Here is a 14916-nt window from a genome sequence, read left to right as displayed (position 1 = left end):
GTCACATGAAGCTCGTTCTGAATGAACTACTGCCAGTACATATTATTAAAAGTTTTAACAGATGGCACTGTTTGGCTGCATATAATACAGATAATGAGAATGCCTTCTTCCTGACACCTGCCAGATCATGGCCTTTTAATTCTCTATGTAGGTAGGGAAAGCACAGAACAAATTATGTCTGGCTAAATGACCTAAGCCATTACATTCATTATAGCTTATAAGACATACATAAGCTTCCGTCTTTTTTTCTTTTTGCTGTCAATTTGGTTTCCTGCAATGTTGACCAACCTTAATTTAACATCACAGGTTATTTGCTTTAAAGTTATCAACCGAAAAGATATGCATTAGACTCAGCATGGATTAGTTAATCTGTTAAGTAGTACTATGTCTCCTAACAACCGATACTAAAAGATTGAGAATGAGAGAGTGTGAAGGCAGAATCATGATACAGTGGAGTTTTGGGTTCCTTGTGGAACCCAAAACTAAAATACACCAAAAATAAGTTCTGAGCACATCAAAATATTCAGCAACAATGTTTAAGCGACAGAAAGGAGCATAATTATTTTTTGCATAAACTCCAACATGTAAATGTTTTTTTCTTTTTAACAAAAAAGATGAACACATCACTAAAATATTAAAATAATAAGAAAACAATCAAGAGAGGGGAAGTCAACGGGGCATAGGGTCTTCTACTCACCTTCATTGTTACACATTCTACGTTACACAGAGAACAGGTATGAGGAAATATTTTGGGCGTGGCCGCTGCGTAGTCTCTCATCATGCTGGGCGTCGGGTACCGACCAGCCCTCTGCGATGGCGGCTGGCTCTGGGTCGTAGAAGAAGACGTCAACGGTGGGTTGACGGGTATCGTCGCGGTACGATGACCAGAGTTCTTCACGTTGACCACTATAGGCGGCCATGGCTTGGTTTGCTGCTGCTGCTGATTGTTCTGAGCCTCTTTTCTGACTGCTGACCCTTTACTCTGAGCTGAATCTTGACCATGGGTCTCACTGGTGTTGAGGACCACAAGGCCAGGTCGGCTTTGGTTCACCCCACGGACCTGGGTTGGCGTGGCGGTGGCAGGAGTCAGAGTCGTTGGCTGCTTCTCTGGTCCAGTTCGCATCGTTCTCACCTGAATTGGTTTTGCCGGTTGTGACTCATGGATTCTGTGATCCACGTCTTTCTTCAGAAGTGAGATTCGATTCTGAGCAGCCACCAATGCGTTGGTCAACTCCCTCATTTTCTTTTGTTTATCTGAGTCATTAGGGGCCTGTTGGGGAGGCAACATCGATCCTAGGGACGAGATGGAACCGGCTGCTGAACTTGTCTGGAAGGAGCCGGCACTGTCAGAACTTGTCTTGAACGGGCCGCCACTGTCAGAAGTCGTCTTGAACGGGCCGCCACTGGCAGGACTTGTCTGGAACGAGCTGCCACCGGCAGGACTTGTCTGGAAGGAGCTGCCACCGGCAGAACTTGTCTGGAAGGAGCTGCCACCGGCAGAACTTGTCTGGAAGGAGTGGCCAACAGCAGGACTTGTCTGGAAGGAGCTGCCCCCAGCAGGACTTGTCTGGAAGGAGTGGCCAACAGCAGGACTTGTCTGGAAGGAGTGGCCAACAGCAGGACTTGTCTGGAAGGAGTGGCCAACAGCAGGACTTGTCTGGAAGGAGCTGCCCCCAGCAGGACTTGTCTGGAAGGAGCTGCCCCCAGCAGGACTTGTCTGGAAGGAGCTGCCCCCAGCAGGACTTGTCTGGAAGGAGCTGCCCCCAGCAGGACTTGTCTGGAAGGAGCTGCCCCCAGCAGGACTTGTCTGGAAGGAGCCGGCACTGGCAGAATGTGTCTGGAATGAGCCGGCACTGGGCCTGGCAGAAATTGTCTGGAAAGAGCCAATACTGGGAGATGCTGTGCTGCTGAATTCTTTCAAACCAGCATCTTTTGTCAGTGGCTTGCAGCCTTGAGTGCTACTGGCAAAACTGTCCATCATCGGCAACCTGCTCCCACTCACACCACCAATATTTGCAGTGGCACCACTATTAAGAGTTGCATCAATATCAGCCCCAAAGTATTTACTGGTATGTCCATAGTCAATCACTTTGCTTGGCTGGTGAAAGGTAGATGATGTGCCCTCTTGTCTCTTGACTGTCCCAAGTAGTCCGACAGGAGGGTCTGATCCACTCGCAACACTTCCAGCTTGAGGCCGGTGGTCCATGTCCCTGCTGGAGAGAGCAGCAGTCCTCTTGTTCTTCTCAATTCGGATACTTCGCAGGATGAACGGTAAGTTAGCAGGCGTCAACTGATCGTCTGGGTAGTCACTGAGATGCTCCAAGTCGTCATCGGCGAGGCCAAAGTGATGCAGGATGTTTTTGGCAGATTCAGACGTGTATTGGGGCCGGCTGGGGTTGGCATTTAAAGGGGACTTCTCAGAAAGTGAGTAATCCCCACTACTCAGCGTGGAAGATGCAGGTCTAGCATTGACATTGCTGCTTACATCACTCCTACCACTAGCATAACCAGGTGTCTGATATGGCTGGGAGGATTGGGAGGTTTGAGAAGAGTGAGGATATGATTGTGAGGAATGGGAGGGTGAGAGTAGAGGGATGTTTTGATCCAATGCTTGGTAATAATTAGAGGAGGAAGCAGTGGCAGAGGGTCCTGACATCCAGTCCAGAGATCTAACGCCACCTTGTTTCTCCATGTTCATGTCCAAACGGCCAAGAGAGGTGGAGCTTGACGATGAGGTGTAAGGCGTCATCCCTGCACCTAGGGGACGCCTATCGTCCCTGGGACTCTTATCCAGGTACGAGACCTGGTCTGTGGCCTGCACCTGCTGTCTCTGCTGTAGCATTTGGCCTGCCAGCCTGGACTCCTCTCTGGCCCCTCTGATATGCATTTCTATGGCATTCTCCAAATCAGAGGGGTGTGTGGAACTACTCTGACCATACTGGGGCAGCATCGATGAGTGCATAACCCCAGGGGTGGTGGATGTCGCAGAGAAGGACGCATTGGCAGATCCAAAACCAGAGTTAACAGACCCAGAGCTTGGATGAGAAGGCATTCCCAGAGAGTCCATACCTATACCATACCTATACCCATACTGCCCCTGTGTGGATTTCTGGTTCCCAGATGCATAAGGATTATAGGGATAGGCCATGGTGTTTGCAACCTTTAGAAGGTTTAGCAGGTTGATGGCCGCAGCTGTAGGGGAGGGGGGTTTTACAGATAGATATGGGGTGGAGGTCTTGGAGTTTGTTGTTGGTGCAACGGTGTGGTTGCTGGCAGCAATAGCGTTGCTTATCTGTGTCAGGGCAAGCTGGGCTTTGATTTGAGCCAGCTGCAGGGAAGCGACTTGCTGGCCAATCAGGAAGGACCTCCCAGAGAGCCCTCCAATCAGAGGACCCGTAAGGGGCCCAGGGGTGGGAGAAGGGGGACAATGCTCCAATAGCAACGAAAAGCTGAAAAAGTTAGCAGAAACAACAAAAATTGTTATTCAATTGGAGTTGCCCATGAAATCTAAATCCTCATCATCTGGAAGGTCTTGGATTTATTGGTGCAGTCTGGTCAGCCATTTCTTATAACACGTTCTGGTCCCCACTAGGGTACATAAGAGAAAGGAAAGAAAAAGCAACATTGCAGGCAGAACAAAGCCATATTGGTTATTTGGTTTAACAGCAAACAAGATATTTGACTACTTTCTTAGTTAGCTCAACTGAAATCATTGAGATTGATAGCAGCCAACAGCACACAACACACATTCTGACATAGCATTATTTAACTGGTCAGTTTTCAAAAACAATCTCACAATCTCTCCATTCAAACACATTTGGATGAACGCTTACAATCTATTTAAAATGACAGTGCGAGCACTGCGAATCACAGGGTTAGGTGGATGTTGGATGATATTGGATTGGATGCAGTCAGTGTTTTAGTGAATCATCATTGGGATGTTTATTTTTGTGTTAGCCTTGTGGTAGCCAGGCTTTCATTTTCATCGGAGCAAAAATTGAAAGGTGGTTTGCAAAAACAGAGATGTGACAGAGGGTGAGTGTTGTAGCACCACGCTGTGACGCCATGTTGTAGTTTTCGGTGGTCACCTTATCACCTAAGACTGGAGTTACTATGAATACTAGGCCTTTAGTTCCAGCGTTCGCTGGATTCAAAACTAAACGGAACATTAGATTGGAGGCAATATGAATGACCTCATTCAGAATAGTAGCTATTCAACTACTGAACATAGTCATGTTGATAGATTATATGCGGTAAATTGAACACATGCATGCTCACACACCACGTCTGTACAGCTTCTCTACAGGTGCCACTGTCTGTAAAGACATTTTAAAAGGAAGATTAGACAACTAATTAAAGTTAAGGATTGAACTGAGACGATACATAAGAAAATAAATGCTTCCATTTCTAACACACACTTCAAATCAAGTTAAGGTTAAAACCAGTATTATCTGTTGTAGGTGGATAAGGTATGTCATGCCCATTAATCCGCAATGTATTGGCGAACTAGGAAGAGAAAATGTGGTATAGAGCCACAGAGAACCAAGGTCTCACATAATTTACACAATACACAACACATCCATTCTCAAATAAGAACTGTGTTCCAAAAATAAACTATAAATGATCCTGGTGGTTTGACTCAGATGGATATGAAGAATCAACTGACTGCAAAGACACCTCTAACGTTACTGCCGCCAAATTAGTTAAATCTTCACTAGATTAACTATCATAAACGATACAGAGCCACCTCCGCGACAATATCGCAGAGGCAGTTTGTTTATTTTCTCCACTTACTCTGGATAGTGTCATGTTTACAGAAAAGGGGCCTATAGATTACCTAACTTGACCGAAAATAAGTATATTGAATGTGATTTTTGCATGAATCCTCTGGCCTTAGTTAGGCAGTAGAATGTACATGTACCCTGTCCTACCAGTTTTGAGGGGCCCTCCTATGCTAAGCTGTGTGTATCAAATTTGAGATGATTTGATTGGCTGAGCACAGAATGTGATGTATGATGTATGACAATAATAGCACCCCTCACTTCACACGAGTGCGATTCTACAATCCAGGTCGATTTAATTAATCTTGTCTATATGGCTGGTTGTATAGAAATAAAATGGTTGCATGCACGTTAGGGATGGAAATTGTGAGTAATTAGGTACTAATGTGTAAACAGTTGTTTCTGTAAAGACACCAAGGAAAAGCGAGTGATTTGAAAAAGTGCTTGTTTTGGTTCATGCAATATCCTATGTATGTCCAATGTTTTACAACAATGCAACATGACTTGTTCTCATCATTGACATCAAGGCGGGCCAAATGCGAGGCCTTGTGCCGACCCGAGTCTTCAAGCCATGGTGGACGGAACAGGTTATCAAGTGAACTAAAATGGGTTACGGTTAAACTTTTGAATATATGAAACCTTGGCTTAACCTAAAAATGATATTACCAGAATACTGGTAATATTATGCAATAATATGCTTTAATAGGCTTTCAGGTCTGGTCAAGATGACCCTGACAAATCAGAACTGAAACCAGGTCAACAATGACAAGTGCCTGTATGACAACATAGCTACTAGAAATAAAGAACTTTAAACAGCCTTTATTTATTTTTTTAGACAATTTTGTATGCTGCATATTCCATTTGTGTTATCTTGTCTAATACATGATAATATAAGACTACTTCGCCTACGAGTCGATATTATCTTCTGTCTTTCCAAGTTTGCTACATCCAACTGGCACAAGACCTGTACATCTTTGACAGAATTGGATCATCCACAACATTTGATCCCCATGCACATCTTGAACCAAGAAGTCTTCTGCTGATATCGCAGGAGTCTCGAGTTGTCTTGGCTCTTAGTCAGAAACGAATTGTACTGTGCTTTCACGCCACTTCTACAAACTCAATGAGAGGTATATAGTCAGCAAAGCTCCAGAGACCGACAGACAAAACAAATATAAAAGTAAAGTACATTTAGACTTAAGCTTATATCCACCGCGATGCATCATGATGCCTTTGTTTTAATGGTCCCAAATTAGCAAGTCAGAAAAACCGATTTTACCTATCGGCCGGAGTTGCGTCTGCGTCCCCCCCCCCTGTGATGCTAAATTGCCCAGTCGACATTTGATTCCATGCTATGTGCCTGGCCAAATTACGTAATTAATACCTGCCAATCAATGTGTTATGGTTATTAGATCCCTCCACTTTGATACAAGAATCAAAGACCATGGCTTGTTCCATTAAGGCTAAGCCATGGACTTTGATTCTTACAAATAAACATCCATCTGTTTTTGACGTTCATGCACAAGTGGTTTTCTCAGCAGTAAACCGATGGATTGTACAGTCCAAGTAGGGAATGAGACATTGCCCCAGGTATCTCAGGATCTTGTTCACGAGTGAGGGGAGGACGGAGAAGGAGATCAGCCAGAGAATCGGAGCAGCAGGGGCGGTATTGCAGTCGCTGTACCGCACTGTTGTGACGAAAAGAGAGCCAAGTCAGGAGGCAAAGCTCTCTGTCTACCGAGCAATCTTCATTCCTAGTCTCACCTATGGTCATGAAGTGTGGGTCATGACCGAAAGAATAAGGTAGCGAATACAAGCGGCCGAAATGAGTTTTCTTCAACGGGTGGCTGCCTGGCTGGCACCTCCCTTAGAGATAGCGTGAGAAGTTCAGTCATGCAGAGTGAATCACATCGACTCACTGGCCTTGGAACGTCTCGGGATCCCCCAGGAGGAAGTTACTAATGTTGCTCTGTAGAGGGATTCTGGAGTCTGGATCTCTCTAGTGGAGCTGTTGCCCCCACGACCCGACTATGGACAAGCGGTTGAAGATAGATGGATGGATGGATGCACAAGTGACTAGTGCATGGACTTCAAAAACAGATGTAAGACCTTTGCCCTGAAACACTGCAGGGTTGTTTTTGCACCAGGGAAGCTAGTTAGTGTTTGAAATCACTCAATGAGAAGGACAGCCCCCCCCCCCCCCCTCAGTAGTCCACTGGCTCTCAAGGTGGGACTCTCCCATGGGCCTTGGGTGAGTTCCAGGGGTCCCCAGATAAAAATAACTGACAGTTTGGAACCAGGAGGACGACTTTTTTAAAACATTAAAATCCTGTCAAAATGGTACCCGAGGCCATATTAATATCAAGCAGGTCCTTGGAATTGAAAAGGCAGAGAATCACACCGTAGTCCAAATATAGGACTGTATTTATTGACTTGTTAAGCATAGACATATAACCACCTCCTGGCTCCTGTATACAAGGAGGACGTCCAAAACAGACATGCTTCGTCCTCGTGAACCGCCCTGTATGTTACCGGTAGCTAGCTAGCATCAGGAATGGCATTACGCATTAGGCTTTAATAAATGGTTCATATGCATCGTCGCACGCACGAGTCACGACCGACTAGACGCAAAATCGAAACGTGCTTTCGACAGAAATGGCGTATTTTCTAGGGCTTAACAATTGTGTCATTTTTGTCAATCGACTGTGGTCGAGCAGCAGTTGAAAGGCCGCAGCCGGACGTAGCACGACTCTGCACGAGCCATGGTGTTGTCCGCAGTAACAGTTATTGTATTGAGTTGTGCTTTCTTTTGAAATGCATTGTATTCTTCTACATACTGTTAATAAATCAATCAATCAACCAACCAGCCTGGTCCGCCGGGGGTCGCATAGGAATAAATCTCGTAGGAAACAAAAACACAAATATAAACAAACTTGCGTTAATCACAAAGTTAACCCGTTGTGTTAAAAAAAATGAAAGCAGTCACGGTTATACCGTACCTTTTGTTATTGTTTTTTAGGTGGTTCGTTAAAACTTGTGTTGCTGTAGCTCTGCAGTGCTTCTCTTCTCGTATGCTATATTGTTGCTCGACACAAACGGTGTTGCCATATTGTGAGAGAAATAAGCACGCCTAAAAGAAGCGGCCACATCATGATCACTACATGCTGCGACCCGTTGTGGGCTTGTAGATCTGCTAGTGGAAATAATAAACCACTGGTTTAATTAAACAACATTTAGGAAGCAAGCCCAAAATAACCAATATTTACAAGAGACTTTACAGAAATAACAAGGCCAAAGTCGCTTATAATGGGCAGACATGGCAACACTGCATACAAACACGGATGCAGCTTACCCATTCCTGCTTACATCCCATAGCCTGGCGGGATGTGTGTGTGGCACTTGTGATTTGCTATTATGCTACTTAGCAACCACCTATTAAAATCTTTCTTTCTTTCTTTCTTTCTTTCTTTCTTTCTTTCTTTCTTTCTTTCTTTCTTTCTTTCTTTCTGTCTGTCTGTCTGTCTGTCTGTCTGTCTGCTCCAATGTGAAGGTTTCACTGTCAGTCTGATTTGGGGTGCCATGTCATCTGCTGATGTTGGTCCACTGTGTTGTAGTCACCACACTATAAGACACTGCACACTGCGCAATGAGCTCATGAGAGAAGTACTGTTCTCAGGGGAAAGCAGGGAGACAGATTACTGTAGCTATATACAGTAGGCTACAAAGATAAGAGAGGAACTTGCTTGTGTCATGGGACCAAGCTGTATACCCGCCTAAGCAATAAATAGTAAATACCATATTGACTGTGATATTTAGATGTCTGAATGAATACCGGCGAACTCGTCAGTTTACCAAGTCGCCATGTCTTCATCGTTATGCTAACATGCTGTCTTCATCAGTGTAGTATGTCAAACTCCCAGAAGTTATGTCCCTTCCAAAGTGATACAATTATTTTGTGCAATTAAATGGTCAGCGAGATGATGATAAAAAGGTGAGTATGTGAATACCAATGATAAGTAGGCCTACCATTTCAGGAATTGTTTACTAATTAATTACATTGTTTCTGTACTTTGGTGTTTAAACTTTTAGCATTCCTACTTTCTCTAATGTTAACTCTAAACAACTATCCTCTCTCTTTCTCAATTCAATGCAATTTAAACGAGTTGGTAAACTGACAAGTTCTCCGCATACCATCTGAACATACCATAAGCCAAAGACCCATGGTAACAAGTCCTCCGCTCTGAGTCCATATAGCAAATCTGCTGAACCTGCAGAATGAGTGGTTGGTTGATAATCTGCAGGCCCTGCACACACAGATAGAAACATTTATAGTTTTATATAATGCACTTTTAGACTAGCTACACCCCAGGAACTGCTCCCTTGCACCTGTTGGATATGCTGATGGAACAACTGTTATCAAGGACCAGACAGTGATCATCATCATTTTTCGACCGCAGTCGAGATCGTGGATTTCACAATATCACACCAGACTTCCCGGTCCTTCATTGCCATTCCCAGTTCCTGCTTACTGATGCCTGTGTCCCTAGCGATGACATCAGGGAACGACAGTTGTCTACCTCTGGTCTGCTTTGAGGCAGGACTCCAGAGAAGAAGGGAAGATAAAACCTCATTGTCAGCTCTGTAGCAGTGGCCGGCAAATTGTGTTCTTCTGGATCGGACTAGTGAAGAAACACGGGGAAGGTTGCCAGACAGTGATAGTGAAGCAGTTGGGTTGAGCTTTATTATATAAAAAAAAAAAAAAAAAAAAAGATAAAACAATGTTGTATATATTTTGGGCATTTTATTCCTTTTTTTGATAGGACAGTAGATTGACAGGAAATGGCGAGGGATGGGGAGTGACACACGGCAAAGATCGTCAGGATCGGGATTTGAACCCGTGACACACTGTCAGGGTGGATTAGCAGCCTAGGGTGCCCAGACATTTACGCCAGCCGTCGAGGAGGCTGAGCATTTTAACACCATGCTCAAGCACCGTACCTCAGTGGAACCAACTGTACTGGCAGAGGCATGACATGCATGAGCTCCCTGAATAGCAGACCTTGCGAGATGTAGACCACTGTTTGCCAAACTGTGGACCCAATTGTTAAGGGCCTTGAGTAAATATCTCCTTGTTTCCGTTTCCTACATTTAAAAAATCTATAACTACACATATACACGTACAAAGGTTTAAACAAAAACAATCACAACTTTGGGTACGGCCACCTATAGGCTCGATGTAGCCTGACCTCAGGTTCGAGTCCCGATCCTGACGGCCTTTGCTGCGTGTCGCTCCCAATCTCTCTCTCTCCCGTTTCCTGTCAAACAAACTGTCCTATCAATAAAGCCACAAATATTTCATAAATAAAATTAAAAAATGTAATAATTAGTTAAAATAGCAGGTCACTCTTGCCACTCTGTGGGTGCGACCCATTACTTTTATGAAGGTTGTTGATCTAAGAGGATATCACAGGAGTTAAGAGCGCAGCTGTGGTAACAAAACGTTAATTTACCCCTGTATGAGGATCATGTCATCTCCATATCCTGGAGGTGTGAAGAGTGTGTCCCCAACAGTGGAAAGATTACAAAAACAAAGGAGACAAATTAATTTGCTCCAACAATAGGAGTATCTCGTTGGCCATTGCTGGAGTGGTGTGTGTGTGTGTGTGTGTGTGTGTGTGTGTGTGTGTGTGTGTGTGTGTGTGTGTGTGTGTGTGTGTGTGTGTGTGTGTGTGTGTGTGTGTGTGTGTGTGTGTGTGTGTGTGTGTGTGTGTGTGTGTGTGTGCGTGCGTGCGTGCGTGCGTGCGTGCGTGCGTGCGTGCGTGCGTTGCGTTGAGGCAGACGTGGATAGGGTAGCGATAACAGACAAAAATAAAACTATTGTAGGCCTCTAATCACGTATAGTGCATTTTATACATGTGGTCGGGGGCTCAGAGTGCATCCACTAGGGAAAGTACACTTTCGACACCACAAAACCGTTTTTGCATTGGTGCGTAGCGAAATACTTCTTTTGAGCTTTGCAGAAGTCCACAGGCTGTGAGCATTTCATGATTGTGCTGATGCGCAGGAAGTCGAGAGTAACATAGCCTTAAGGAGAAGTCCCAGCTACATGAACCCTACCATCCCTATTCTGGGCATGTCATATAAATGCAAATATAGGGTGAGAATAGCAGCTCAGCTCATGTTTTGATGCGCTGTGTGAGCTTGTAGATTGTCTATAGAAGATATTTTGTATAGAGGGAAAAGGACGGGACAAGAATATAGACCCCTGACTCATGATCTAGTATCGTAGGCATAGGGTTTGTGGCAGTACTCACATTTCAATTAGTTAAAAAACACTCTCAAACAGTCTTGAGCTAGACTGTTAAGTCAACACAATTTTCAAATGCTTCAGTCTGTGCAGAGGAGCGTTGAAACTTGGGAGCTTGTCAATCGACTATTTTCACAGAATGTTCGTCCACTACCCTACTATATACCCCAACCCAAACCACAACTGAGGGAATATAGGGGTGAGGGAACATAGGGCCCCCCGTCTACACCCTTTTTACAGTCTATGGTCTAAACACACACACACACACACACACACACACACACACACACACACACACACACAACCAGTGCGGCCGGAGTGTTGCCAGTCAGCTGTTGAGCTGTGACTGGGTGATAAGCCTGCAGGCCCAGGGGAGAAATCTGCTGGATATACTGTATGAGTTATATTCTACAGCACTCAACAGACAAGCAGCCTTTAATGAAAACCTAACTCATCACCTGCTGATAAAATGTTGATGCAGGTCAACATAATCGCTCTAGGTTTTAATAGCCATATACTGTATACTGCAGTTTGTTATCTGTGGCAAAATCTAATTGAGGGATCAACGTGTTCCGGAAAGCCCCATCCCGCCGCAGCCATCGATTGGCTGAGGTCCGATTTGCACAGGCTCCTGGTCATCATGTGACCTAGCAACAAGGCGGACCAGGAAGGTATAGAGGAGTGGGTGGTTTTGGGCCGGATTAACAGTCAGGAGCAGAACGTTGAACTTTTTAAAGCGAATTGCTGAGATGCAGGGTGACTAATGCCTCTGCTTTTGTATACAAACATGTTGCATCGTGTCTTTGTCTCCCGCTGAGACATATTAATGTATAAGTCTTATTCTTGTTCTCGTAACAATATCACATCCGATACTGTATGTATGGAACAACAAATAGCACCAAAAAAAGCCAAGCGAACAACACATTGCATCCCCACGCTTTGTGGTTAATGTCGTTCATTGTGTTTCATAGATTTATGTTCACATGTACTGTAACAATGTTCTTGTGTACTAGCAATGTCATTGCTACCAGTCCTGCCTCTGAGATGCACCAAACCAGCCTACCAGTAACCACAGGCATGAGCCGGTGGAACCCCCTTGTGACTAACAATGTCATGTTTGTTCATTTAAGTCTCATGAAATCATGCTATATAGCAAATATAGCATAGGAAGAAGTTTTGTAGTATAGCATAGGAAAAAGTCTGTTGTTCATGAGCAGTTTCTTACCAAAAATGGATCATGGGAGATGACACATGAGCTCCAAAAGGGTCTACAATAGCATCATCTTAGCACATTCTCACGTGAGATCATCTCTTTAAGAAATGACGAGTGCTGATTCTGTTGAGCCCTCAATAATAACTCAATGCTTACTTAACTAGAGAATTAAGTGGATCTCGGAATACACACAGAAATGTGACCAGCCTGTGACATCAGTTCTCTATGATGATTTAGATCAGGTCCCAGAGCCCCAGTGACTTCCATTATAAAGTTAAATCTAGCTATAAATGCACCAAGTCTGTCTGTATGTCTCTGTGTGTGCGCGCATTCCACACCACCGCAGGGGGTGCAGTGCCCGGTGTCGAGTCAAACACAAACACTCTTCCAGAGGAGGGAGATAACCATTTGGACATTTTTAATTAACCAAAATTGGTGCATGCTGCTTTGTCGAGTGTATATACAAACACAATTGGCCCGTGTTTGGTTGAGGAAAGGTGAGGGTGATATTTGCCACTGCAGGTATTCCTACAGGCTGGCACACTTTCATGTCCCCAAGGTGCATGTGTGGCTGCTTCCATCTCTCTTGCCCATGCACTGACACGGGGGTCAGATGTAAATTTCATCCTCTCTAATAATGTAAGCTATTCGACTGGAAAGGGAACCTGATCCGTGGTCACACTGATAAGACGGAGGCTGCCAAGCCACGGGGCAGGAATGTGTGGTCTCAAATTAGTTTCTGTCTGCAGCCCACCCATTAGTACATGCTCCTGTTTCACAGCCTTCAGAATGGGGGGGGGAAAGAAAACATGACCCAGGTAGGATGTGTAAATTATGAATTTACGTCAGACTTCAGTGCTCTATGGGCACTACAGGCAGCAGTAGCACAGCACCGTTTAACACTTAAATTGGCCATAACTCGGTGACCATTGCTCTGATCAGTGCAATATAGGACTATAGCGAAAAGTAAACAGCAAATCGACACGCTCACAATGCGCGAGAAGATTGAATTGAGATAACTGTAAATGGTGGTCACTGTGAGAATGTACATGAGGCCTACTACACTAATGTCTGCACTCAGTCTAACGTCAATATACAGTAAATGAAAACCAATAAACATGTATAATTTCCACCTCAGCTTCGACTGACGTTTAGATTGGCAGCTCCCTGGTCATGTGACGTGGGTGCTGGGTTACCAGGGTGGCCCCTAGGAGTCCCAAAGCTCTCGGCTATGTCCTTGACGCCACGCCCAGAAAGCCCACAGGAGGCCGTAAATCACCTGCAGGGACACGGCGCTACGTAACCCACACCAGACAAATATCACCCGCACATGTGTCAAAGACATAAGTCTCGCCCAGGCCGTAGCGTAACGGTCTGGGCACCGGACTGGTAATCCAGTCGCAGTGTGCCGCGGGTTCGACTCCCGGACCCGACACGGCCTTTACTGCATGTCATCCCCCCATCTCTCTCCCGTTTCCTGTCAGCCTACTGTCTGTCCCTTCAAAAATCAATAAAAGGCGTAAGCCGCAAAAAAATATCTTAACAAAAAAAAAAAGACATAAGTCTCTCAGCACTGACGTGTATTTAATGTGCTTGATTCAGGACCCTCATGAGTGTGTGTATGTGTGCGTGTGCGTATGCACACGTGTGTGTGTGTGTGTGTGTGTGTGTGTGTGTGTGTGTGTGTGTGTGTGTGTGTGTGTGTGTGTGTGTGTGTGTGTGTGTGTGTGTGTGTGTGTGTGTGTGTGTGTGTGTGTTTGTGTGTGTGTGTGAGAACATGCGTACATGCAGGAATAGAGGGTATGCATGTGACATCATCATCAAACCAGGAAGTTATGCAGGAATGCCTACTGAGTGGCTAAAAACTACTTTCTGGCCTTGACAGCCCATACATACGAACAGAAAAGTCATATCTAATTGCATTAAACGACATTAAACAATGTTAAACTCACTTTGCCTGTCACTTTGCCACTCGATTTGCCACTCGGTTTTCTATTGACTTTATGCATGCGCATACCCTCTATTGGCAAGGACACAGAACATCAATAATGATGATCCATCACAGTGGAAACAATCCCCATGCAGGACTCTTTTGTGTTATCCTTTTAGCCATAATATCTTACTTTACCACATGCTGTTTACATTTCTGACTAATAAAAGTATTCAATCAATCAATCTCTTATTACAAAATATAAATAGCCCCAAAGCAAATGAAACAAAGTGCCATTGCCAAAGAAGGAATCCTTCTATAAATTCACAAGATCTCTGTGAGATCTCTGAGATCCCTGTCCTACTTGAAACTTGATGTGAGGACCCGGGGGAGTGTGGTGCCTGGCTGGCGCCAGTGTTTATTTCTTCGAGTAAAATTATGACGAACAATGTCCGGCGATTACTTTTTTTCACTGATGAAAACAGAATTAAAAACTAAGCCATGATGACTAAAACGATGACTTATACTGAAAATGTCATCAACAAATAAAAACTATACTAAAATGTTAGGGAGGACTAGAGAAGAGAACCAGTATAGAACTAAAATACATTATTTTGTTAGGTTGTGTGCAGGTGCCGAAAATAGGGGATCTACAAGCTACAGTGCCACACGTTTATAGATCTGC

At 44.5% G+C, this 14916-nt stretch overlaps 1 protein-coding gene across 1 annotated transcript in view; it reads right to left on the bottom strand.

Annotated features, from left to right (window-relative positions):
• The window catches only part of znf638 (zinc finger protein 638), a 76018-nt gene extending 68143 nt beyond the window's left edge, over positions 1–7875 (bottom strand). Inside the window, exons 1-2 of the mRNA XM_083788610.1 lie at positions 7781–7875; positions 698–3449 (exon numbers count right to left, since the gene is read on the bottom strand). Coding sequence (XP_083644736.1) covers positions 698–3148 — 2451 coding nt within the window. The 5' untranslated portion in view covers positions 3149–3449; positions 7781–7875. The remainder of the gene's footprint in view (positions 1–697; positions 3450–7780) is intronic.
• Between the last annotated feature and the right edge of the window lie 7041 nt (positions 7876–14916).

This window comes from Protomyctophum parallelum, assembly GCF_964188405.1.
Source record: "Protomyctophum parallelum genome assembly, chromosome: 18".
Lineage (NCBI taxonomy): Eukaryota > Metazoa > Chordata > Actinopteri > Myctophiformes > Myctophidae > Protomyctophum > Protomyctophum parallelum.
Note: the sequence above shows the minus strand (reverse complement) of the source record. Positions and strands in the feature narration are given on the sequence as shown.